General features: G+C 39.2%; 4 protein-coding genes across 4 annotated transcripts; 2 read left to right on the top strand and 2 right to left on the bottom strand.

Annotated features, from left to right (window-relative positions):
* Positions 1 to 1342: 1342 nt before the first annotated feature.
* LOC141831456 (fasciclin-like arabinogalactan protein 2) lies at positions 1343 to 2875 on the top strand. Its single transcript, XM_074718816.1, has one exon. It carries the CDS (start codon positions 1397 to 1399, stop codon positions 2603 to 2605), a length of 1209 nt encoding a protein of 402 aa, XP_074574917.1. The 5' UTR covers positions 1343 to 1396; the 3' UTR covers positions 2606 to 2875.
* An 821-nt stretch (positions 2876 to 3696) lies between these two features.
* LOC141831428 (pentatricopeptide repeat-containing protein At3g02330, mitochondrial) lies at positions 3697 to 6603 on the top strand. The gene has a single exon (XM_074718786.1). It carries the CDS (start codon positions 3697 to 3699, stop codon positions 6229 to 6231), a length of 2535 nt encoding a protein of 844 aa, XP_074574887.1. The 3' UTR covers positions 6232 to 6603.
* Positions 6604 to 7353: 750 nt separating this feature from the next.
* Positions 7354 to 9842, bottom strand: LOC141842373 (H/ACA ribonucleoprotein complex subunit 2-like protein). Its single transcript, XM_074730587.1, has 4 exons — positions 9594 to 9842; positions 9293 to 9362; positions 8295 to 8400; positions 7354 to 7751 (listed from the first exon to the last, which is right to left on the bottom strand). The coding sequence occupies exons 1-4, from the start codon at positions 9718 to 9720 to the stop codon at positions 7590 to 7592; spliced, it is 465 nt and encodes a 154-aa protein (XP_074586688.1). The 5' UTR covers positions 9721 to 9842; the 3' UTR covers positions 7354 to 7589.
* A 4469-nt stretch (positions 9843 to 14311) lies between these two features.
* Positions 14312 to 20147, bottom strand: LOC141845440 (mitogen-activated protein kinase kinase kinase NPK1-like). The gene is made up of 16 exons (XM_074733499.1): positions 19836 to 20147; positions 19693 to 19734; positions 19526 to 19591; positions 19308 to 19418; positions 19140 to 19220; positions 18980 to 19057; positions 17784 to 17866; positions 16473 to 16554; positions 16281 to 16381; positions 15808 to 15847; positions 15641 to 15700; positions 15496 to 15545; positions 15268 to 15427; positions 14950 to 15156; positions 14501 to 14831; positions 14312 to 14425 (listed from the first exon to the last, which is right to left on the bottom strand). The coding sequence occupies exons 1-16, from the start codon at positions 20145 to 20147 to the stop codon at positions 14325 to 14327; spliced, it is 1905 nt and encodes a 634-aa protein (XP_074589600.1). The 3' UTR covers positions 14312 to 14324.
* Between the last annotated feature and the right edge of the window lie 6697 nt (positions 20148 to 26844).

Below are 26844 nucleotides of genomic sequence, written 5' to 3'. Positions count from 1 at the left end.
TATCCTTAGTAATTATTTTTCTAAGATTTAATTGTATATGTTTAATTCTTAATGTATTTTTAAGTTTATAAGGGTTAAATAGTATATACGTGTTCAATTTAATGAAATTGAGGCTAGTTGGCTTGAGGAAGACAAGGCAACAACGCTTGACGCAAAGGCGAGAGAATAAAACATGCACAAGGTTAATGTGACTGCGATTTCGATGTGATGGTTCATGGCATCGATATGCAAGCTGAAAGATCTACAGACCATAATACGTATGACATTAAGTCGTAAATTGTTAATTAAGACTGAATGAAAGTTTGGTTGGGAAATAGAAACAGGCCAAGCAATCAAGAAATCAGCGTGACATATTTGCCAACTTATTTTTGGCATCAAACAAGAGGGATGACTCAACAACCACTCCATTATTGTCACTCAACTGATTTATCACCTCCCAGCACAGCAACAAGCCAACCAACGAGTTAGACCGCGGCTAATCCGATCCGGCCCGGTTTGTGATCCATGCGTATATGTAAATACAATGACCACATGGCAGCTGGAGAGCCCATCTCTGTTCCATTCTCACCGTGTTCCATCTTCGAATTACGCTTCTGCCACTCAAATACCTTGAAGTCCTACTGATTAACGTTTTAAGCATTTTTTTTTTACTAATTAATCACGCTGCCTGCTTGCCGACACTCTCGAAAACCTACCATAAGTTTGCGGCTATGGTTTGTATTAAAAATGAATAAATAAATAAAATTTCTAATGCTTATAGTTCCATTAGGTGGGACGTCAAAGCCAATATCCCTTGACACCTTAACCTCATCAATGATTTTTTCTTACCCATTTGGATGCTCGAATACACATGTGGCTCAATTATTGAGCATCTTTTAAGCCCAAGGATTAATAACAAATATAGTATTGGTATATTTATGATAATCTAAAACTTTTGTTGGTAAAAAACATTTTGATACTCAACTAAAACTCATTCAAGTTAAATGTAAAAAAAAGGAGTAAATATGCTATTTAATGATATTTCTAGAACAATATTATTAAATTTGTAAACGTTATGGAAACTAACAATATTTTTCTCATTCATAATATAAAGGTACATGTATATTATGTTAATTATAAAATAGTAAGGTTTTATATATTGTTATTCTTAATTAGTTAACATTTAATTTTTATATTATTTTTTTATATGTGATATATGATATTGCCCTTTTGTCACTATTATTTAAAAAATAAAAAATGGCAGTTCTCGTAAATAATAGAAAACCCCAAGGGCTTCGTTGCTTCGTGCCAGCGCTATCTCGACTACTTAGCCCTTGTCGCCGCCTCCCCACTCTGTGCCCAAAACTCACTGCCCCTTCTCTTCCTCGCCAGCGACGGTGAAGAAGCGGTATTCACAATGCGGAGAGCTCTCCCCACTCTCCTCGCCGTTGCCGTCGCGTTGATTTTGGTGGTCGGCGAGGCTCCGTTGGCGCGCGGCTACAACATCACCAGGATGCTAGCTGCCCACCCAGAGTTCTCCACCTTTAACCACTACCTCACCGTTACCAGGCTGGCAAACGAAATCAACCGCCGGCAAACCATTACCCTCCTTGCTGTGGATAACTCCGGCATGGCTGCCCTCCTCGCGAAGCATTTCTCCATCCTCACCATGCGCAACGTTCTCGCCCTCCACATTCTCACCGATTACTACGGGTCCAAGAAGCTCCATCAGCTTACCCATAGCTCCACCCTCGCCTCCTCCGTCTTCCAGTCCTCCGGCCGTGCCATAGGCACCACCGGCTACATCAACATCACTGACCACCGCAAGGGCAGGGTCACCTTCTCCTCCGAGGACGCCGGTGGTGCGCCGCCAGTTGCCTTCGTCAAGTCCATCAAAGAGATGCCCTACGATCTGGCGGTCCTCCAGGTGAGCTCCATCATGTCCTCCCCTGAGGCGGAGGCCCCCGTCGCGCCGCCCTCCCCAGTCAATCTGACCGAGCTCATGTCCCGAAAGGGCTGTCGCGCCTTCGCCGATCTGCTCCTCGCCACGTCGGACGTCCTCGAGAACTTCGAGTCCAACCTCAACGACGGCCTCACCGTCTTATGCCCGATCGACTCCGCGATCAGAGCCTTCGCCGACAAGTACAAGAACCTCACCGCCCCGGGCAAAGCCTCCCTCCTCCTCTACCACGGCATGCCCGTCTACTACTCGCCGCAGCTCCTCAAGTCCAAAAGAGGTGCCTTCACCACCCTCGCCACCGACACCCACAACAAAAAGTACAAATACACAGTGGCCAAAGACGGCGACGCCATCACCGTCAAGACCCACATCGTGAGTGCCACCATCACCTCCACGATCATTGATCAGGACCCAGACGCCATATACGCCATCGACAAGGTCCTTCAGCCGCAGGAGCTCTTCAAGCCCGAGGATGCGGTCACACCCGCCGCGGCGCCCGCCGCCTCCAAGAAGCACAAGCACGGCGCCGTGGTGGCAGCGGACGGCCCGAGCGATGCCACGTCGGACGAGGATGCTGCGGACAATGCCGCCTTCAGGGCCGGCGCAGCCGGGCGGTGGTTCACGGCCTCCGCGGCCGCCATGGCGGTGCTGGTGCTCGCCGTGTAATTAATTAAGGTCTATGCGTTATGCTTTTACTCTTTGGCTGTGTCATAAAATTTCCGTTTTTATTCTTCTGTAATTTGATGGTTTTGGGAGTGGGGAATAAGTAAAGGAGGGGGAGAGATACGCATACTCTACAATTATACACATATGCTTTATTAATTGAGACCTATCTCTCTTGATTTGGGGGTTGTTTAGGTGGATTTGGACTGTAGATCGTGTGCTGTTATTGAGACTCATACATTTAATTTAAATGTTTGTGGTGATTAATTTAAACGTAGACAGACAGACGTATTTGGAGTCTTGCAGATTGCAAGCTGGACCTGAGAGTGTTTACTCTTTTTGACTTCACGCACTGATGATCTGTATGAGTTATTTGGAAAAGGAAACTCCTCATCATTCGCGCCAGCTATACGCCTGACCGAGGACCACCAAAATGTGCCATAATATCTGTCTTTTCTTTAAAAAAAAAATTGAACTCTTTGGTGGAATTGTGTGTCATTTTGAATGATGAAATTAATATTCTAAGAACAAATTGAACTCTTAAATATATATAAATTATCTAATAGTACAGTTCCTGTCTTTTGCCTTGTTGATACTGTTATCTATTGTCTTTTGATAATTTTCAAATTTCAATAATCCACTTGATTAAAGTTGGTTTCTATTTATTCCATATAAGAATATGTAAACATGTTAAACAATAATGAGCTCAATAAACAGCTTAATTTGAAGATTATAACCTAGTTTGGCCTGAAAAACATTGCCAAAAATTTTAAAATTATATTTATATATATATTTAAAAAAATCTAGTATATGTATTTGCTTGTATAAAAATAGACGACATGAAATTATGGAAATTTGTTCGACCACCGAGTACTAATACGTCTGTTCGGCAATCCGTCGAACACTTTGCAATCGAACACAACGGCTGCAACAAGAGAGCGAGCAAGAAGGTATGCAACGAGACAATTCTAATGGCCTTCATCTGCCGCCGTCTTCGCCGCCGCCACCAACTTCTTTCCCTCCTCTCTACGCGCTCCTCCCTCCTCATTCGTTTCCCCATCTTCTCTCCCTTTTCCACGTCTTCCCCCGACAAGATGACCTTCTCCCACATTTTCCAGCACTGCTCCAAGCACCGAGACGCCGCCGGCGGCCGCCAAGCCCACGCCCAGATGATCGCCTCCGGCTTCATCCCAACCACCTTCGTCGCAAACTGCTTGATCCACATGTACATTATCTGCTCCGACTTGGAGTACGCCCACAAGGTGTTCGTCCGTATGCCCCACATGGACATCGTCTCTTGGAATGCCATGATCTCAGGGCACGCTCGAAATGGTACGCTAGACATCGCCAAATCCCTGTTTGACAGAATGCCAGAACGAGATGTTATATCATGGAATTCGATGATATCAGGCTTCTTGCAGAATGGAGAACTAAATGAGTCCATCAGTCTCTTCCTCCATATGCTACAGAGTGGAATCAACCCTGATCGAACCACAATTGCGGTGATTCTCAAGTCCTGTGCTGCATTGGAGGAACTCGAGATGGGCACCCAAATACACGGTGTGGTTGTCAAGATGGGGTTGCATTGCGACGTGGTGACAGGGAGTGCTCTTGTTGACATGTATGCAAAATGCAAGAGACTGGACGAGTCAATTTACTTGTTTGATGAAATGCCAGAGAGGAATTGGGTTTGTTGGAGTGCTCTGATTGCAGGCTGCACGCAGAATGAACGATATGCTGGAGCATTGGAACTGTTTTTAGAGATGCAAAGATGCGGTGTTGGGCAATGCCAGTCGGCTTATGCTAGTGTTTTCAGATCTTGCGCTGGATTAAGCTCTGCAAGAATAGGCAGACAGTTGCATGGCCATGCTTTGAAGAACAATTACAGTACTGATGTTGTGGTTGGGACTGCCATTATGGATATGTATGCAAAGTGTGATATTCTGGACGATGCTAGAAGATTATTCCAGTTGCTGCCAATGCGAAACCTGCAATCCTGGAATGCAATTATTGTCGGATTAGTTCGTAATGGTCAGGGGAACGACGCGATAGGGCTTTTTAAACGCATGAATCACTCTGGTGTTGGCTTTAATGAGATCAGCTTATCTGGTGTTTGTAGTGCCTGTGCAGAGGTCAGGAGGTACTCGATGGGTCTTCAAGCTCATTGCTTGGCCGTAAAGACCGGAACTATTTACAACGTATGTGTTGGGAATGCGGTTCTGGACATGTATGGAAAATGTGAAGCTTTGGAAGAGGCTTACAATGTTTTTGAGGAGATGGAGCAAAGAGATGCAGTCTCTTGGAACGCAGTCATTGCAGCTTTAGAGCAGAATGGACGATATGAAGAAGCTTTGCTGCATTTTTATCAGATGTTGCGCTATGGCATGCAACCTGACGAGTTCACTTATGGCAGTGTCCTCAAAGCTTGTGCGGGACTTCAATCTTCCGTTTGTGGTGTTAAGGTTCATAGCAAGGTAATTAAATCTGGACTTGGTCTCGTTTCATTTGTTGGAAGTGCCCTTGTTGACATGTACTGTAAATGTGGAATGATGGGAGAAGCACAGAAACTTCACGACAGAATAGAAAAGCAAAACTTGGTATCTGCAAATGCAATAATATCTGGGTTTACTCTCCAGAAACAAAGTGAAGAGGCGCAGAACTTCTTCTCCAAGATGTTAAATAACAACATGGAACCTGATCATTTTACTTATGCCACAGTTCTTGATACATGTGCTAATATAGCTACGATTGGACTTGGGATGCAAATCCATGCTAAGATTATCAAGCTAGAATTACACAAGGACGTCTTCATATCGAGCACCCTTGTGGACATGTATGCCAAATGTGGAAACATGAATGATTCGTACTTGATGTTTGAAAAAATGATTGATCGAGACTTGGTATCATGGAATGCCATGATTTGTGGGTATGCTCATCATGGCCACGGACTCGAGGCTCTTAAAATATTTGACAGGATGCAACTAGAAAATGTCAGGCCTAACCATACGACATTTCTTGCGGTTCTTCGGGCTTGTGGGCATATTGGTTTGTTCGATGAGGGCTTGTCCTACTTCAGTTTGATGACTGACCACTACCAGTTGGAGCCAAGATTAGAGCACTACTCTTGCATGATGGACATCGTTGGCCGCGGAAAGGGAGTTAGCGAAGCTTTGGAACTTATTGTTAAAATGCCATTCGAAGCTGATGATGTTATGTGGAGAACTCTTCTGAGCCTGTGCAAGATTCATAAAAATGTGGAGGTAGCGGAGATTGCAGCAAAAAAATTAATGATGTTGGACCCTGAGGATTCCTCCTCTTGCATTCTTTTGTCAAACATATATGCCAATGCTGGAAGATGGGAAGAGGTGTCGAGAATGAGACGGATAATGAAGGAGAGCAAACTTAAGAAAGAACCTGGTTGTAGCTGGATAGAGGTAAAGAATGAGACGCACACTTTTCTTGTGGGAGACAAGGCTCACCCAAAATGCAATGAGATATATGAAAGGTTGGATGAGCTAATTGCTGAAATGATGTGGGCAGGGTATCTGCCTGACTTAGAAACATTTGTTTACGATGAGGAAGGGGGGAGAAAGGATCAACTCGAACTACTTGCAGTGGGTTGTGGCTGAACCATGCAATTAGAATGTTTTGGTCAACTTTGATTCTCCAAGCAGAAACTAGGTCTTATTGTTGGATTTGTGATTGTTATAGGCTATCAGTCCATTGGGAAAAGGTGGCTAAAGGCGAAATACTAATGCAACCCGTTCATCCTACAGCTACAAGTAGAGTGGCTCTCTGTGCAAACGGGAAAGTTGGTTTCACAACAAAAGCCCTGATTATCGAAGTCCATCACAGGCCCTCCAGATGAAAAACAGTACACACTTTGCAAATTTCAGTATCTTTTTGACTTCTCAGAAGCTTCTGCCTCCCTTCTATGCTGGTGGAATTGCCTGGGAGCAGACGCGTCAGATTCCTAAGAAAGATTACTACGTCAATATCACCAAGAAATTGGTTGCAATACCGTGCAAGAAGACAACAAACAAGCACTCTGGTTGCTAGATTTGTACGATATTTATGCACAAGAATAAGGCTCATGAATTTCCAACTCCATTTTGAGGCTAGTTTCATCCGTGCCAAGAATAAGCTTTAGTCCAGACATCAAAGGACTCGCAAGATGTTGGCGTGTTACTATATGTGATAATCAGTGAATGCTGAGCGGCCATTAACGATCCATTCCCACAAACTTTCTGATACGCGAAGAATGTTTTTGAAATTTCAAGTGACTTTAACTAGGCATTAATGAAATAAAACCTCTTTAAGCTATTTGCCCAAAATTGAAAGAAAATAAATTCCTTTACAACCGCTGTTTTCCCTTGAGTTTTATACCATTTTCTAGGTATATATCAGAATGAAACCCAAAAACATTTTCGTTTCTCGCACTCGTATTTTCTCGAATAAAAGGAGCTTTTTTAGTTATTAACTTTTCAGCCAATGAGTTTCTTGAACAGTCTGTTCAAATAGATACCTCCAACAACAATATTGCAGAGCCTAGCAGTTTGATGAAAGACTGCCAATGCAAACTCCATAGGTTAGAAAATTTGGTAATCAACAGTCACATCAGGATCAATAATTAACCTTATAAATACTCAACAAGGGCTTCTACTCGATGTTTAATACCAAGATTACATAAAATTCCTACTAAACCACATCCAGTGGTGGATATCATGCAAACTCTTGCGTCTGGATAGTGAGACAGTTGGAAAAATCAATGATTGGTATCCAAAATCAAGGCTAACTTAATATCAAGACCAGCTGACGAAGCTTAATCAACACAGATACTAGCCAAAGCCCAGCCAACCGTTCTATATTACTGTCTTATATCAAGCATCAATAAATAACTAAGGATTTAGGCTTGTAACTAAAGCGGGGAGAATTTGCTCATAAGTAAAAACTGCAAACATGAGTGACTTGGAAAGTTTTGACACATTCAGAAGAGGGAAGCTGTGAGCTCCTTAACATCTGCTACGACCTGGTTGTAATCTGACTGCAGCTTCTCTTGCACGTCTTGGGTCAACTCCCCTTTAGTTGGTTTAGTTGTAACCAATACACAGCAAGTTGGCCTCTTGGTGACTCCAGCAACTGCGAGATCCTATGATGAAACCAAAAGAAATAAGTGGGGGTAAAACAAACGAATGGATAGAAGAAACAGAGTTCTGAAAAGAGGATGCAACATCTCCATCTCATTAAGCAGTAGTAGCTTCATGAGTAAAATGGTTTGATTGTGACCAGCCTCCAATAGCCTAGACATGGGCAAGAGCATGGTATGCAAAGAGATGCAAATGTAGTCTTGCTGTTTGACTAAAAAAAATGGCAAGGAGAATGATTCAGAATATGAAACATGAGAGTAAGGAGAAATGCTTAGTTATCTACACACGTAGCAATTTCCAAACTGTTATTTTTTTATAAATGCAACCTTTAAGTTTTCTGCTTTCATCTAACAATTCTTTCAGGGTAAAGAGGAAAGACAGAAAATGACATCCAAATAAAAACAAAAACTCAGGCCCAAACTGGTTAAATTGCAGAAAAGGCTCATGAATCCTTTAAAAAGTTAATGCTGTTACATGTTCTTTGACTAAATGGATTTACAAAGTAAAAAATAAAAGGCAAAGGAACTAAGATGCGTCAAACAAACCTCTTTTGAAGGAACGTATATATATGGAATATCAGCTTCCTCCAGTAAGATGGGAACATGGGTAATCACATCAATAGGAGATATATTCCCAGCAATAATACACAATCTGCAACCAACAAAGTGCAATTAAAATTGCTTCCACAAATGAGGGCAGACTAAAATAAAGGTTCATCAGTTGGGTATGAGGCAGACTTGGCATGCTTCTAGATGGTACCAGAAGGTTAGATAAGTTGAATCAATTTTGGGTGTGAGGGATAGGAAGCTGAAGAACACTTGACATCAATCATAGTGATCTAAAAGATTTTCACTTGTGGGGGCAATTTTACATTGGATTCAATGACAATATAAAATCCATGCAATCAATCTCAAATAATTGAAACTAATGAGTTGTTTCAAATATTATAGATAATATTTATTAAAGATAATCCAGATGTTACATGCAGCATGCATATGTCAAAAATATATACTGAAAGACCATTAGTTTGAGAGAGTATATCACATCAAACTAAATCTAACATAAAGACATCCCATGTAAAAACTAATTATATTATATATAGAAAAAGGAATACAAGATTGTAAATGCATCATAATAATTTCAGACTATAAAACCATACTAATTTAAAACTAATATTTAACTTTTTTACTAAATAACAATCAGTAATTCAAAACCCACCACCAAAATTTCCAAGCAACTATATTCTAAACAGAAGTGTCAAATGGGGAGGGACAGTATGACTTTTGCCAAGCTTGGGACAACCCAAACCTGAACTGGTTGTGACATGCTTGGGGCAGTAGGCACAGGCTAGAGTCAGGCACAACTCTCCAACCAGGCATAAAATTAGGCCAGGATGAGTAAGGCTCGCAAGGGTTGGCACACAGCCCAAACATGGCCTTTTCTATTATTTTTTTAATTTTTTTATGCAGGCACTTCACATTTAGTTGCTTCTTTTCACCTATAATGTAATTATAATCAACAATAGAACAAGAAGGAAACTGACCCCTTTTGACCACGGCGCACGCTCTTCACTACTTCCTTCACTCCACGTTTCAAGCACTTAGCCTCAGCAGCTGGTATCACAAATACAATGCAACAAAAAAGTCATAACTTGTATGAATATATCACAGCAAAGAGAGGATTTTTGGTGGGCAAAACGATTTCCTTTTCTATTTAGTCCAAAACCAGCAAACGAAAAGGGCCTCCGAGTGTCCAACTATCATAATAACCTAAATGATACAGGCTGAGATTCGCAATCAATCGGAGAAACAAACAGCATCGCTTGTAATAATAGAGGAGACTACCTCGTCGGACAAGCTTGAGGCTCCGCTTGCATAACTTCTTTCCGGCTAAGGGTTTGGCGATCGGGGCGACGGCCATCAACTTCTTCCTCTCCTTCAGCGACTTCTCATTTTCACTGTCGCTCCCCATCCCTGTATATCTCCTTGTCGATCTCGACGATTCCCGTAAGATACCGGATCGACCAAGGTTTGTGAGGAACTTACGGCCGAGGCGGCGGAGTGCGGCGGCCAAGGTTTGCGAACTGGGAAACGCGAGGGTTTTATACACGTGTTCAGGGTTTAACCAAAGCGTCCGTGTCGAACACGGATGGTACTCGACCCAGAGAATTATTATTATTATTATTATTATTTATGTATTATGTATTATTATTTAAAAAATTGACAAAAGAACAGGAGATTTGGCACAGTAATAAAATTATTGACGATCATAAAAATAATCTTTTATAATAAAAGATAATACTATATATAATAGATCCATCTAGATTCATATTGGCGAGAAGTACATGTATTACAAATTTAATAAATAATAATAATAATAATCACTAATTGAGAACGAGTTTGAACTCAAAATTTTGACAATGCTATTACCAACTAATGCTGTTTGGCAGCTTAGATGTGATCTCAATTGCACCCAAACTGTTTCATAAAAAATTTCACTTGAAAAAAAATGTTTTTTAATTATTGCAAAGAACAGAGGTCAAACGTTGGGCAATCAATGATTCTCCTGATGTGTTACCATGGGCTTGATGAGCTATCGTGAGAATGCATATTGTAGATCTAATAGCAGGCAAAATTAGGTTTACATTAAGAATAATTAGGCCTTTTAAAGGCTAATTAGCCTTTAGCTTGGTCTAAAGTAGCAATGATGGAGACCTTAAAATATATACAAAAGATGTACACTTTATATTCTCTCTATAGAACATTTTGGATGGCCAATTAGCAGTTATCATTTACCTTTTGATTTAGTATTTATCGTTTTCTTAAGAGAGAGAGAGAGACCAAAAAAAAATGAAGTTTTGGTTCAGTAAAAGATGAAACCTAGAGAAAAGAAGAAAAAAAATCTAAATAGTAAAAAAAAAAAAAGATTATGATTGAGATTACTGGAGAGTGCACTGCTCTCTACTGATCTTACCAAAGGTTCAGCAGAGTTTTTGATGTATATTAAGATAACAATTTAGTGGCTGTTTTAAACAGAGAAGGTTGAAATCTTGAAACTTGTGATTGTATCAGACTTTGCTAAGTGTTTTGATGACTTTAAGAAGATTATTTTGAACTAGTTTAGCATAAATTGCTCAGATAGAAATATGGACTCATAGTTATTAATCACACAACAACAAAAAACAAAAATTTATTGCTTGTTGCATGGATATTGTTCTGCCTTGAAAGAGGAAAATGTAGGGAAAGAATAGAGATAAATTTACATTGTAGTCATTTGTTCACACTGCGAAAATATTTTGCTTCTCCTGCTCGATCTATTTATCTCAACACTGACTCCTATTCTATGATATTCTGTTGTTCTTAAAGTTCTGCCTTAATTCCCGAGTGGATACTGCAAAACAAATTCTTGAGATGCTCAAATTGGCACAGTTTAGTTTCACTAGCTACTTGAAGGATTCTGATAATACAATAAACTGAAACTTAAATCACGATCATACTCTAAAACATCAATCATACAAGATAGCAACTACATCTCATATATAACTCTGCATTAAGCTCATAAAACCACATATATATAGCAAACAAAAGAGGATCAAGCAGTGATGAGTACTTAATCAGTATCAATTTTGGACACTGACAGAAGTGGCTTCATGACCTTGAGCTCCCAGTGTATGGTTGATCTCGTGCTCGAAGGAGCGAATCTTGTGGAAATTGGCAATGAAGGCAGAGGCCTTGACGTCCACGTCCGGGTCACCTATCCAACTCTTCTGTTCTCCATCACTGGGACTGACTTTTCTTGAGACAGTATGTCTCGGCTCGCGGTGATAGTCAGAGTCTTCAGCTTCTTCGACCTTCGGGCGCTTTGTGCTGAAGGTGAAACAGGATGAACAGTTTCCTCCCATGTGTTTGGTTGAGAGAAGATTGGTGAGCTAGGGGAATGGGAAGAGCTGCCTTCATTTATAGAGAAGAGGAATCCTTTTGGTGGTGGGAGAGAGATATTGGATCCTTTTGGTGCTTATTTTTGACACATTGAGTACCACTGTAAAATTTTTGAGAGACAAATTCTATCGAGTCAACTTGGTGCGACCATTGACCCACTTCAATTTTTGTCATTCTTCTATATGAGTTACATACGACTGATGAAGTATTTCTTCAGTCTTCTTGGGTGAATATGTCATTCTAGGTAGGTTTCGTAACTATACATGGCTGAATATGATCATTTCTGAGTGTATTCCAAATACAAGTTCTTTGAAATCAGACTTGAGAAAGAGCTTGTTACTATGCATCCGCAGATTGTAAATTTGAACAATGAGTGAATGAAACATCATCAGCAACATCTGGAACATAGCATATTTTCAGAAGAATATTATGGTCCTTATAAATTAATTAGGAGAAGGGACAATGATTGGGCTCAAAAGGATACTAGTTTTCTACACACCAGTGATCGGTAATAAACAGTAGCTGCTGTTCAATTTTATGAAAGAATATAATGATATGGGAATTGATTATTCTTTTCTAACTCCCACTTTGAAGATCATTTTTGAGAAGTGAACTAGAGCGACCGAGAGTCCTGTTCCAAAGTTTACTTATCCGACAACCAGTTCAGAATCAACTTTGATTAATATGCATGGTTTAGCTTCACAGGCAAGGGATGGCCAGAGTTAAGATCATTTACTGACCGCAAAGTTAAAACCAGTGAGGTCGCGTTTGTTCTGTATCACTTTGAATCAATGCCATCAGAAATTGGTTGGTGAGGACTGGTTTTAAATTAGGGCTCCAAGAGCTTCATGTCCTTCATCTTTTCAGACCTGTCCTTTTCCTCTGGCATCCTTTTATCTTTGTTTGGCCTGTCCAACTTGCAGAAAATATCATGAAAATATCTCTGAACTCTTGGCCGTTCACTTAATGTTGCTTGCTGTAATCACAATGAGATTAGTTTATTATAAAGAACTATAGAATCTTAATCATGAAAGAGGATTATGTGTTGGGCGATGCCTATGTTGCAGAGCTATGAGATTAATATTCTGATAGTACAAGTAATTAGGCTTGGATTAATGTCAGAGAGTCATTGGAAAATAGTGCTCAAGGGAATCTCAGAAACAATGAGGGTAAATACACCTCTCTTGCAGATAAAGAGGAATCATTTTAGTGATCTAGAACAGTGCTTTTAAGAAACATTAAAATAAGCGTGTGGCAAAAAGTTTAAGGATTTTGTATTAGGACTAATCATCTGATGTGCCTCTCACTCTTCTTTTGGGTGATAAGATATCAATTAGATCTAACAAAAATATATATTGGACATATTGCTTCTAAATGTAGAAAGTAAGATTCTAAGATGTTTAACGATACTTTTCGCTATTTTTTTGGCCAAGTGCAATATGTTTCGACTCACCTTAATATCTTTACATAATGCCATGAATAAATTCTCCTGGGTGGTTCATGCGTGTAAATTTACAGGAATTATCAAACAACGATAAGTGGCAAGGTTTAACAATTCATTATAGTAGTTGATGCAGACTGAAAAAAAAAAACTCTCTGGTTGAATTTTGTAATTACTACATAAAGGTTTGTAGGAAATTGGTATCATCAACGCAATTGCTATTGTTATCATCATCAAACTGCATACTATTATTTATGCATTGAATTTATTATGCTAAGGCAATTAGTATCACAGTGAAAAAAACATGTAAAATTCCAATGAACTATTTTTTTTTAATGTAGACTTTTCATAATTTGAAGTTCCGTTCACATGAAAGCTCGTTAAATTTTTTTTTTATAAAAACAATGTCTTCAATGGTGATGTCATGCATTGGGCTAGCTGTTATCTACATTTAGCAGGTTGCACCTCGATACTCTAATGTATCAGTAAACATTAGTATTTCCGACTATATTATAGTTAGATTACTGCATTAGATTACTTTCAGTAGTTAGTAGTCATCGGAATAAATCAAAAAGCACAGATAGCTCTTGATAGACGATCTGACGTCATAAATTTTTTTGATGTAATGTATTCTGAATGAAATTTGAACTCTCGATGTCTAAAGAATTTATTTTATCTCGCACCATAACCCTGAAACCATTATGAGTGCTTCTTGGACATTATAAAGTATCAGCACAGATTATATCATTTTTAGATGTACACTGAAGACGTCAAGACAGATTCCATATGGCCAATACAAAAATATTGTGCTTGTGTTTGAGCTGCAACTTCAAACAATTCAGCAAATTGGAATTTGTGGGGGAAACCTGGTATTATTTTAATGAATAGTTACAATTATCCACTTAATTCTGAAAATTTGAATACTCGATTCGACAGACAAGCACGTGCAATGAGCTGGTCAACATCAGCAAAAACTACACTAACACAAGGACTCATTAAACATATATCCAGCCATCTGAGGTAGCCTCTATCTCATCTTATATCTCTGTCCATCAAAAAAGGTCACTGAGATCTTTCTATTTCTGTAGATGCTTTGGTATCTTAAACAAGGAAGATCGGTGGCTGCCGAGATATGTATCACTTGCGAAATTGGAAATGAAAACTGAGGCATGCTTGAAAACCGAGATCATATGCTTTTATTTGCCTGAAGAGGTATGTCGAGTTTGATCTCTGTTTCTAGCGAACCATCCATCCTTTGGGGAAGACGTTTTCCCTTGAGTGGTCCGCCTTAACATCTCTGTAACATAAAGGGAAGTCCATTTATGATGTCAAAACAAGTTGAAATCTAAGATGCAGGGAATTTATTAAATACCTCTTTCCCTCTCAAGTTCTTGATCCAGCTCTTCTTTCCACTTTCTCTGCCGTTGGGATGAAATTTCTCTTAGAATCCGATCATCCTCTTCTTCACTTCTCGACTCTTGCTTGCTGCAATTTCCAGGGCTCAACTTATCTGCTAAGTCAGGAAGCTGAGCAGTTGTTCCACTGGCTACCTTGTTGGATGACATTTTGATCTTTGGAGGTAATTTTGGATTTCTGGTCGCGTTGTCCTCACATTTCTTCCCAGAACTGTGCTTGTTTTTGTTGTTCAGACTATTGTAGAACTCCTCATATAGGGGCGTCTGTAGCTTCTTCAGATCAAGGGCCTATCAAAACAAACAGGAAAGCTCTCAACCAATCCCAAAAACTTAATTTAAGCTATCATTCAAAATAAAATAAAATAAAATATTTAATGCAAGAGAAACAAGAATCTGAGTCCCCTACCTTCTCATCTAGAAACGCTCTAATTTTTGACTCTGTAACTTCATCATCATCCTCCACTGGATCCAAAGAGAATGCGAAATCATTTCCCCTTCTTGTGCATGAACCCTCAATGACACACTCATGTGAGTCATCTAGGTGTGGTTCTGGATTGACATCAAACTTCTCTGGCAGCCATTCGTCGAAGGGTTCAGACATTGGGTTGAAACTCTAACAGAAATCAAATGATTAAAGTCACCAACCAAGTTCATCACCACCAGATCCTACTGATATGCATGCAATTGAAAATAGAGTCTAACATGACCGTTTCGTGCAACTTACTGATCCAACATTTGGATAATCATCTGTATCATCTAGTTGGCACATGTCACTATTATTACTTAATTCCCATATAGGTTTGGCATTAACAAACTCCTTGGGAACAATGGAGCAGCTTCTTCTATCATTGCCATCTTTATCCAATTTGTCACCATCATTATTGCTGCTCAAACATTTCTCCATAGTGAATATTGTGATCTGAGAGAAATCTACAAGATGTTACTAACTTACATGCTTTTTGTGTACAGCTTGGATGTCAGAGCCACATCTCTAGAAGTTTCCTGGAAGCAAGTCATGTCAGTTCAATGTGGAAAAGAGAGAAAAAATAGAAGCAATGGACTCAGAATGAACAGCTTGCAGATCAAATGAAACTAACTCCAACGTCAGAATGGTGTATTGGATGCAGATCTTGAAATTCTCTAGTAACGAATGGATGCTGCATAGCATTAAAGACGAACATATAATAGTGCTCTAACAATCAATTAAAAATGTTTCCTGGATAATAAACCAGGATAATGTAACATACAAGTTTGTTGACTGTACCTGGAGCAAATCAGAGGCAGTAGGCCTCAACTTTGGCTCCCTGTGGATAATAAGATGTTAGCAGCCAAGAAGTCTGGCAACAAGCACAAGGAGAATAAAACACTATGCAAGGAAACAATTACTAATACAAAATCATTGGGAAAAAAAACAGATTTTATAGAAATAACAAGCTCAAGAAACTGAGAAAATGATTGCTAATGGAAGATTCGAAGTTGGCAAAAAAATGGTTTAGTCAAATTATATGAGCACTCAATTTCTGAAGACATACCTAATGCCCGTTTCTTAGAAATGCATTTGATAGTAAACAACTTTGCATCTAACAGGCTATCACCAACAGAATAACATACAGAAATTGCTGCCTTCAAATGACAGCCCTTCTTGATTTATATTACCATTTAGAAAACTAATTTAAAGGTATCAAACAGAAAGTAAATGAAATAAGAAGTTCAAATGAAAAATTAAGACATGCATACTTCTGTAAGCATTTCAAGAGAAAATCTTTAGCTTCTGAAGACAGATGTTCTGGTATTGGAGGATGAGATTTTGTTGTTCCAATATGGAAAAGAGCGGCAACCTGAATGATATTTCAGTTGTAAATCTCAAACATAGACGGATATATATTTAATAAGTGAACAAAATTCAAAAAGTAAAGGGAAAGATCATACCTCTTGATACTGCTGACTCCAGGGAGGCTTACCAGTAGCCATCTCTATGACAGTGCAACCAACACTCCATATATCAGCTGAGCTGAAGCAGTTAACCGACTTTTAGTGTTTATAAAAATATCTCAAATGGAATATAATGTTAAGGCAAAGGAACTTAATCAATATATAATCTCATAGAGGACTAAATTTTGCAATAAGTGATATGCTTCGGAATCAACAAGGAAAATACAAATAAGCAATGGTTACATCTCAGAAAAACAACACATTTTCAAAAATTGCAGGAAAGGGGCAGTGACCAATAAAAGTATAGTATAAGCATCAGCTTTTCTTCCAATCTTCTTTGGTGAATAAGCTAACACAAAATGAAATTCACACATTTCATGCTTCTTGCCCCTCTCAGACAATGGATCAGACAAGACTAACTATGTCATCCAACTCACAACTCTGGTATTAGTGATGAGTAGACGTGTATCTGATGAAACACAGAATTGACAATGATATTACGTTATATGTTCATTTGGATATACAAATTTGAAAAGAATGGATGTAATATGCTCAAAAGATGTTAATGTTTCATGCATTTCTACAAAATTGAATAAAAGCGATAAAATAAAATTGATGCAAAGATAGAAAGTTATTAATTGCTACTGCCCCAAATTTGTAACATAGTAATGTATAGGAAAGAATCTAAGGCCAATACACTCCTTGGAAACACCAATTTACTTATATTTGTGCATTTGTGTGGAAGACAAAATAACAACAACATTGCAATAACAAAGTCTAACCTAATCTGGCAAATGTTTATGTAATATGGAGGACAGTCTTCTCAAACATATAGTGAAACTAACACTAGTATGCAATTCTGTGAAACTTTTTTTTGTGTGTGAAATATGAACCATACAAAACATGGACTTAACAAGACAAATAGTGATTCCTTTTGTTGCATAGAAAATTGGGCATGATAACGATAGTGTTTTATAACAAATGGGGATGGATCTACTGGAGATACATGCCATCTTTGGCATAGAAATAATTTACCCCTTGACTAGAGATGAAGAAAATCAATGGTTGTATCCTTCTAACCTAAATGAATGTACAAACAACTATGCATTAAGATCAAAAACAAATTAAAACAGAACACGTTTTATAGACAGCAAAAATACAATATGGGAAAACATAAACCAGGTGATCGTGAATCTATTTGTTGGCTCCATGTAGAATTACTTACTCAAATCAACTGAATATTCATACTGTGCAGCTTTCATCTCATTATTTTGTTTCAAAGCTAACATGGTAAACATCAACACTTACAAGCTATGTCCAGTTTGAAGAATTACTTCTGGTGCCATCCAATATGGAGTTCCCTTCATTGACTTGGCTGCATTAATAGTGGCCTGAAAAAAATTATGTTGATACACTAAGAGAGTTTTCTCATGCAAAAGATTTTCTAGCAAAGACAATTGTTCAAAATAAAAAAAGATGGTATCTGATTTGGCCATATGTTTTTGGAATTAGTTGATGTTGATCCAAGATCTAACTGGTGAGCTCATCGTCTAGTCAATGGCTTCAACTGGTGGGGTGTTGGTATGATGATGTAGATCATGAGTAGTAGTTAGTTGACTCACCCTGTTGGGTATGGTTGGTGCACCCTTTCAGGCGTGGTTGACATACAGGTTGACATACCCTTTCAGGCATGGTTGACACGCCCCTTCAACTATAGTTGTCACCGACTTAATATCATCCTTTGTTGAATCACCCTTATGGGATGTCAAGACCCTCTCATGTAAGTAGTTAGGTCGAGGTTATCATGTATGTAGTTAGGTCAAGGCAAGGATTCTATCTTTTTTTGAGATGTTATTGCCCTGTACAAGTACTTGAGATTTATTGGCAATTATCTAACTCAAAATAGGAGAACTTCAAATTTTAAGTCTTGGCAAACTTTTAAAACCTTCGAATTCTTTAAAGATGAGAGATTTGGACTGAACAAACCCTTCATCACTCAAATAGTTTTGGATATTAATTTCTCATTTGCCCAAGAAACTGATTTATGTTGGTCTACTTACAAAACAGGTCGTCTATGTCCCTATTTGATTAATTGGTCACTTAAACCAATTTCCAACACCATATTCATAGTATCATGAGAAAGCCTAAGTTGTTTCCTAAAAATCAGACTGATAAGTCATGAGAGTTCATTAAATACATGAACAACTACCTTTAACACAGACCAATTGTTTCCCAAAAATCAGACTGACACAAAAAGAGAGTTTTCTCACACATTACAACTTTAATAAAGGGCAGCCCGGTGCACGAAGCTCCCGCCATGCGGGGTCCGAGGAAAGGATCCATTGTACGCAGCCTTACCTTGCCTTTGGCAAGAGGCTGTTTCCAGGATTTGAACCCGTGACCTCTAGGTCACATGGCAGCAACCTTACCGTTGCGCCAAGGCTCCCCTTCACATTACAACTTTAATCAATGTTCAAAATATAAACGTATAGAAAATCTGGTACCAGCTTTGCAACTTGTTTTGATGCCCCAAAATCTGCCAACTTGATGCAACCCTTGTTGTCCACAAGAATATTAGCCCCCTGAACCCAAAAAAAAAAAACTACAATGAAGAGGGAAGCTAACACGATATTAAAATCAGAAGTTGCCAAAGAAATATCATGCCTTTATGTCCCTATGCATGATCCCATTTTGATGAAGATACTCGAGCCCCTGCAACAGCTGCTTGGTATACATTCTTATAACCTGTTCAAAGAGAAAATTTAGTTAATTTTAGCAGTCATCAGCGTTTGCATAAGTCCAGTAATCATTATCATTAATTCAAATACATACAGCTTCTGGAAAAGACCCAAACTTTCCGAGTAAAGATGAGATGGATCCTCCTGGAACAAACTCCAGAAAAATATTTAAAGTTTCCTCCTCTCTAGTTGTTCCCAGATATCTCTGTCATATGTGTATAAAAATATGCCTTTTAAAATAATTTTAAAAAAGAAATAGATGAATAGTCTCAGAAAATAGAGCAGTCATAGCACAACACAGAAAGCACTCACAACAATATTTGGATGGGAAAGGTTCTTTAGAAGCTTTACTTCTTCCTCGAGCTCCCTTATGTGAGCCTACCAACAAGTTTATAACAAATCATAAATAAAGGGAACCAAAACCAAGATCCTCACTCGTTTTCACATAGAATATAGGCATATAAAGAAGAGATCATAACCTGCGCTTTCTCCTTGGAAGCACTGTTAGTTCCGATCAAGACCTGCGAATAAGCGACCCTTTGTCAAGAAACATATCCGGAGGAATGCAAGTAGACGTCCAATTCGATGGGGAGTACAAAAATAAGAAACAAGAATCCCCCACCTGCTTCACGGCAAGTAGCTCTCCCGAATCGAGATTCATACCCATAAAGACATGACCAAAAGCGCCGCAACCGATGAGTTCGCCTTTTCGCCATCGGATCGGCGGTGCATTATCTTTCTCCTCTGAGGGCGTTGGCGGAGGGAGTTTTGGAGCAAATCCCCCAAACCCTAGCCCCAATCCAATCCTCGATTTCCTCAGGCAAGATCCGATCTTTTCCGCTATCCTACCACTGCCTACGCCTCCGTTCCCATCAGAGTCTGTTCGAAACGCGAGGGATCGTCGAACCGATCCGAAGAGGTCATGCATCGTCATTTTCCGCTGCGGGTGCTGTTCCGCTTCACTCCGATTGGGGTGCTTCCGACAGCGTATCTCAGCGGCGTCCTCCGAATCTCATCTGGGGAGGAAATAGGCGTCGCAGTGTTCAATTGCGGACTTGGAAGTGAGCAGCAAACAAGCGCAGAGGCGAGGAGATCAAGAGAGACAGAAGAGTGAGGAACGGGGAATGGATGCGGCGTGGCTCCTCTCTTCCGCAGTCTCTTGCCCTTTTCAAACGTTTCGAGGCGAATGGACCGAAATGCCCCTCAGAGCCGTTAGATGACCACGTTGTTCTTTGTATATATTTTTTGAAAATTTTATTCTTTACAAATTTTCGGAAGGATATATTCCTTAATCCTATTCGTACTATTCTGATATTAAAAAAAAATCAAATCCACATAAAATTTTATTATTAATCAAAATGTGGATCAAACCAAGAAGGCTAGTACAATCTTTATATATTTTTCAGCATAATGCACAGTTGGATGACAATAAATATCAAATATCTTCTTTTAAAAAAAATAAATTATCATTCATTTAAGTTGGAATTAATTGCTCAACTTTACTTGCAGATAAATCTAAAAACATCATAATTCATAAAATATTAAAAAATGTCAATGAGAAACTAAAATAGATAATTATGAATTAATTTGCTAAAAATATACTAGTATTTGCTATTTAATCCATTTAAAATTTGTATTAACATACTGGATACTCATTTGTCATTTAACCTTGATATTTAAATAGATTAATGTCAAAAATCACAGGAATTTTTTAATAAAAAATAGCACCCATACTCCCTGTTCCGGTCAAAAATCGACGACAGTCAACCCACCGGTCAAGAAGATGCCACTCAACCGATGCGGGCCCGGGTAGGAGGGGGACCTGCGAGATGAACACGAACGAACGGATTAGCTGGCGCCGGGGGATCCCGGCAGGCCACTCCGACGCTCAAGTCAGTCCTCCGGTGAAGAGAGTAGTAGCAGAAAGAACAGTTGTAGTAGTTAGAATGCAAGAGATTGGATATGTCATTAATACCTGCGTGGGAATTAATATACCTTCGAAGAGAACATTCCATCTGGCAGGAGGGGCAGGCTGTGGTGGTATCCGGGGGACCAAGCCTGGACGTGTCTGACATCTGCACCGATAGGGTGGCATCTAGGAGACAGGGGCGATACTCCTATAACTGCACTGCGGCGAGATGCCACACGTCACCTTTGTCGTTTAGCCGTAAGTAGAAAGGTGGCCGCAGGGACAGGATGAGACATGGGGACGTGGGCGCAGCCTTCCCCTGCGCGGCCGTTCGCACGCTTGGCTGTCTGTATTGCAGTTGGGTGTTAGTAAGACTTGAGCATGAGTTGATGTCGGAGTGGGAAAGGTACCCGTGACCAGTGAGGACTGGGTTTAACCGGGTGAAATGAACAAAGTAAGTGGTCGAGTGGACCAGGCAGACTGAGCAACATGCATACGTCGATTATGGGCGCCCAGGCTAAGGGGCTTACTGGAGAATAACCATGGGAAGTATCGACCGAACACATGGTGGTCGGGCGAGGCAGATGTCGGGTCTGAGTCTACTGCGATGAGCCTGAGGACTAGTTACCCGGGAAACGACATAAGGGAACGGGGCTGACCCGGGAATGGTTGAGACAGTGTTGTCCCGGGCAAGAGCAGTAAAGGCCCAAGCTGGCCGGGCAAGAAGACAGTGACTTCTAGCCTGGTAGGCCAGGTGTTGCGGCAGGATGGCCGGGCAAGATGCCCGGCCAGGCTAGGTGGAACGGGTTGAGCAAATCGGAATGAGCTGCACCATGAGGTGCCCGGGAAACACTCCAGTAGTGTGGGGTATCCTCGGGTCAGGCTGTAGCTGCATTATCCCGGGCAGACAGACGAAAGGCCGGTGCTGGCCGGGCAAGATAGTGCCGGGACTCATCGCGGTAATCGTCTGGTCGGGGAAGCCGAACGCCGGGTCCCCTGACCCAGGTAAGTTCCTAAGACCATTTAGGTCCCAGACCCTGGGGCCGAGATCGTGGACCCCGAGATCGTCCAGGTAGGGCGAGCTATTGACATTCCCGGCCACGTAGGACCAGGCGAGACCTTTCTGACTGTGGACCCTGGGGCCAACCAGATAAGGCGAACTATTGACCTTCCCGGCCACGTAAGACCAGGCAAGACCTACCACATCACTCCCAAATTTGGTAACGATAGAAATTTAAGTATGATAATTTATTCCACTTGTCCAGTTAAAGTGAAGCTGAAATAACGGAAGCTTTACTCAGTCATCTTCAGCTTGCCATGGTTGGAACCGTGTCTCCTTTGCAAACATATAGTCTACAGTGGTTGAATTTGGTAGTCAAGAAGCGTTAGCGTTCAAGGATCATTTCCACGCCAGTCGATGATGTGCCGCCGGTGGATCTCCTATTCTCCTGTTACTGATCATAGCCGTCTCAGACATTGCGGGACTTTGTGTCATGGCGTGGGTGCGAGTTCTTCCGGAAGGCGACAGTCCAACAGTGCCAACAGCACCACTTAGTTGCTCCTCTAATTCTTTCTCCGAGCTTTTTCTTCACTGAGCACCCCGCCGAGAGCACGTCGATCGACTCCGCCATCAGGAAGCCCTTCCGGTGTTGTGTTTATATGTTCTTGATATCTCATAAATTTCAATCGTTGCTATAGAGATTCGAACCTGCAGATATACTGCGCATACAAATACCCAGTAATTTGAGTAGTAAATGATGCATCCATATTTAAGTTGATCGAATGCCATCTACCTATAGTACATATATTAATTTCCGCAGTTCTAGCTCTTTCTGAATATATGTAAAATTACAAGGAAAAAGAACTACTGTAGCTAGCTCTTCAAAAATCTATTGCTTAGGTCTGATCATTTGCCTGGATCACCATATGCAGTACTCATTCCCAAATGGTATGTAGTCTGTGTATTCCCAGTCGTCCCAGCTGGCACCTTCATAAATGGGCGAGAACACTTTCCAGTAGTCTTCCATATCGTGATCATCTTCGCCAACCGTCTCCATTTGATTAATAAGCACTGAAGCAACTAGAGCATCATCTGCCGGTTTGGAAGACGAAGAACAACAAGCACTGTTGCTACCACTGGAGCCAGTTGTAGTGCTAATGCTGCTATAAGTACTAATTGGCGCAGTCGATTCCATCACAAAAGGTTTCCACACCTCGTCCGGCGCCGTCGATAATTTGCAGGTGTGGCGGCAGATGTACTCCACGCTGAACCTGCTGGCTGCCGTCTCACCGTCATCACGCCCATCTTCCTCTGTTTGCTGAATCGTCTTCTTCGCCAAACATCCTTCCTCCTCCTTGTGAATGCATCTGTAGTAGCTCCTATTAATTCACGCATATTTTTAATCAGTAATTTATTCGATAAATTTGGCCGGGGATGATTACAATTTCACGAAATAATTAGCTTAAATTATATACCTCTGGTATTTAGCATTGTTGATAGTTTTCTGCCCGTACTTTCTCCATTGATGGCCGTCATGGTAAGGATCTGTTGTCACCGCCGACCAAGTCTCCTCCTTCCTCCTGCACATATAAATTAAATCATACATGCGCCCACAAATATAATATAATTAGCGTAACAAATTTTCAAATATCTAACTACCTTCTTATCTTTTGGCTATCCGTCGTAGTCTCCGATCTCTTCCTCTTATGCTCACCGGAGCTGTTGCTGCAGCAACAGCCGTTGACGATGGATTGAAGCCTCGATATGGTGGAGGAGTTGAGCTTCAGTATCTCCTGCACCTTCTCCCCTGCGACTTCCGGCGACGACTTGCAGCTGGAATTATCATGCGCTGCAGCCTTAAAATTAACTAGATAACGATTTAATGGCAGGAGGAGGGCATGCAACTGGCTGGCTACTTCATGAACTCGACCAATCTCTTGGATCGCCGCGCAGTGATCGCAAGCCGATGCAATCCCCTTCTCCATATCGATGAAACGAGTGTTGTAAGTGATACGTGAATCTCTATATCCGCGTCTATTTATAGCTACAGAATAGTTATACAGTTGCATTAATGGAACATCACTGCCACTCGCATATATATATATGCCTGGGAATTAAGAATGACGTAGAAGAAAGAAATCCAAAAAATTGAGAATGACGTAGAAGAAAGAAAAGTATTGATCAGGTTAGGGACACGGAGTTAAGATTTTGACCAAGTCCATGGTTTTCATGTTGCATAATATATTCTTCATAGACGCGTCGGCTTCAAGTACTAATTGACAACACTATAATGAAATTGATCTGAGTCAACCATGTTGACCTAACTAGTTGCATTTAACGCGCACGCGATCGACTTATGTATCGAAGATGGACCAAGACTCGAATGTTCACAAGATCGAGTCTTGTGAATCATTTTATATACAAAAAAAGAAAAATGCTCAGTCGCAATGTTCCCACTCGCTGTGAATAAATTGATTGAAGATCGAAGAAGTTGCAGAAGTAGGTAGCTTCAGAAGTCGGCAAGAGCAGTTAATTAGTTATGGAGTACGTACGACGAGTAAATTTAATAGAATAATTATAATCGACGTACGTCGATAAGTTCTGTCGCGAACTAAATGGTTATTCTATATGATATCCAAAATGAATTAAATGCTGGCTCAGTCGAACATACATTTGAACAAATAAAATCTAAACGTTTTCAATATGCCAACAATTATTACTTCAGCACGGTGCCGACATATGCTAGCTAGATTATCGGCACATTTAACACCTTAAAATTATAAGAGAAAAAATCTTGCTCGCGATCACTCTTGATCTTGAATCTAAAATATTTTTTCTCTCATATTGTTTAGCACAAAATTGATCAAAATTTTATTAAAAAAAATAAAAAATTAGGTATCTTTCACTTGTTCCTGTGAAAAAAAACAGTGAGAATAAACAAAAGTATTCTATTCAGTTTTCTGAATTTTTGAAAGGACGCACCGTATTTTAGTTTTTACCAAAGGATGACGTCGCACTTAATTCTCAGAAGATCTTTCTCGTCTATTTCAACTCAAAATTAAAATAAAAAAATTAATCTTAGTTATTTAAATCGAATCAAATTTAACTGAATCAAATCAAATAAAAAAATAAAAATAGAAAATTTTAAAATTATTTTATTTTTATTTTTAAAATGTTAAAATATAAATTAAAAGAAATTTAATTAAAAATTAAATAATAAAACTAATGATAATCTCCTAATTTTATTTCACTTTTATTTTTTATAGTTAAATATTAAATAAATAATTGATTTTTTTTTAAAAAATTATTTAGTAAAGTTTCAAAATTAAAAATAAAAATAAGAATAAATTTAAGAGATTGTCAGGTCCTTACATTTTTTAAAAATAAATTTTTATATCATCATAGACTTTTATTTGATGAAATAATTAATTTTTTTATTTTCTTGATCCGATTCAATTCAGTTTGATTTGGTTTAAATAAAAAATTTAATTTTTTTATTTTAATTTAAGATTGAAACAGACAGAAAGAATATTTTAAAAATTAAGTGCGATCCTTTGTTAAAAATTAAGTACGTCTTCCGAGAAAATGCCGAATAAATAATTATCTGCGTAGAAAACTCAACCTTGAAATAAACAACAGCAAGGCGTCCAATATAAAATGACTGATATATTCATTAGCAGGTCGAGCTTTAATTGACGTATCGATTAGATGTTTCCTGGCACAGAATTAATTGCTTGTAGATGAGAATTCAAAAGTCAACGTCAACGACCTTCTAGATATGAGAATTTAATGAAAGGTCAATACAACATTTCAAAGTCCAAACGTAATATAACCTAATTATTCGGAGCGACGATTTTGACCGATCAGCATTTATACTAATAATGGCGCTACAATCTAATCTTCATCCTATATATAGTTAGGTCCTGCTTATTTTATATTTTTATTTTTAAAATAAAAACTATATTTTTTATTAACTTAAAATAAAAACTGAATATAGTTTTTTTATTACACTAAATAATAATAGTAAAAAATATTTTCTATGAAAATAGACGGAGTGAAGTAAAAGCCGACATATGGAACAATTCAGGAGTCGAAGAGGATGACATGCGTAGAGAACATCCAAAGGCCGACATGAATGACAAAGACTATTTTGCCCATAAGAATATCTTTGCCGTACGTATACAATGTCGGCAGAATTAATTATATCAGACGTTTGTATTTTTTTCTGACCTCTAAAATTTCATTTTGCCAATAAATTTTCTACACAAACTTTTTAATTTGTATTTAACCCAAAGCTTGTCTTTCATTTCAGTCGTCAGGATGTTTTTTTAAAAACGATGGATTTGTCTTTTCTTAGACAGAAGTAATTTGTTATTCTGTCCAGAAATATTATATTTAAACTTATAGTTTTTTAATTTTTTAATTTCACCCATTGACAAATATTTATATTCATCCAAATTAAGACTTTAGTAAAACCATACTTAATTCTCGTGGTTGCCGCGGTTCAACGTGGGCTGGGCTGGGCTGGGCTCCAGAACATTGACAACGTCTGTCTTGTCATCTTCATTTATTAGTTTGTTTATAATTTAAACCATTTAATCAGTACAAATATCTGAAGGTAAAAACTAAGGCCTTGTTGGGTTTGTGATATACGTACAATTGAAACATTAATATATTCAATAAGTTGGACACTGTATTATATGACAATTTGTTAGTAAGGTA

The sequence above is a fragment of the Curcuma longa genome, chromosome 1 (assembly GCF_044706935.1).
Source record: "Curcuma longa cultivar G26 ecotype Majalengka, Jawa Barat chromosome 1, ITB_CL_G26_1.1, whole genome shotgun sequence".
NCBI classification, from domain to species: Eukaryota; Viridiplantae; Streptophyta; class Magnoliopsida; order Zingiberales; family Zingiberaceae; genus Curcuma; species Curcuma longa.
The sequence above is the reverse complement of the archived record's forward strand: the minus strand, read 5'-3'. Positions and strand labels throughout refer to the sequence as shown.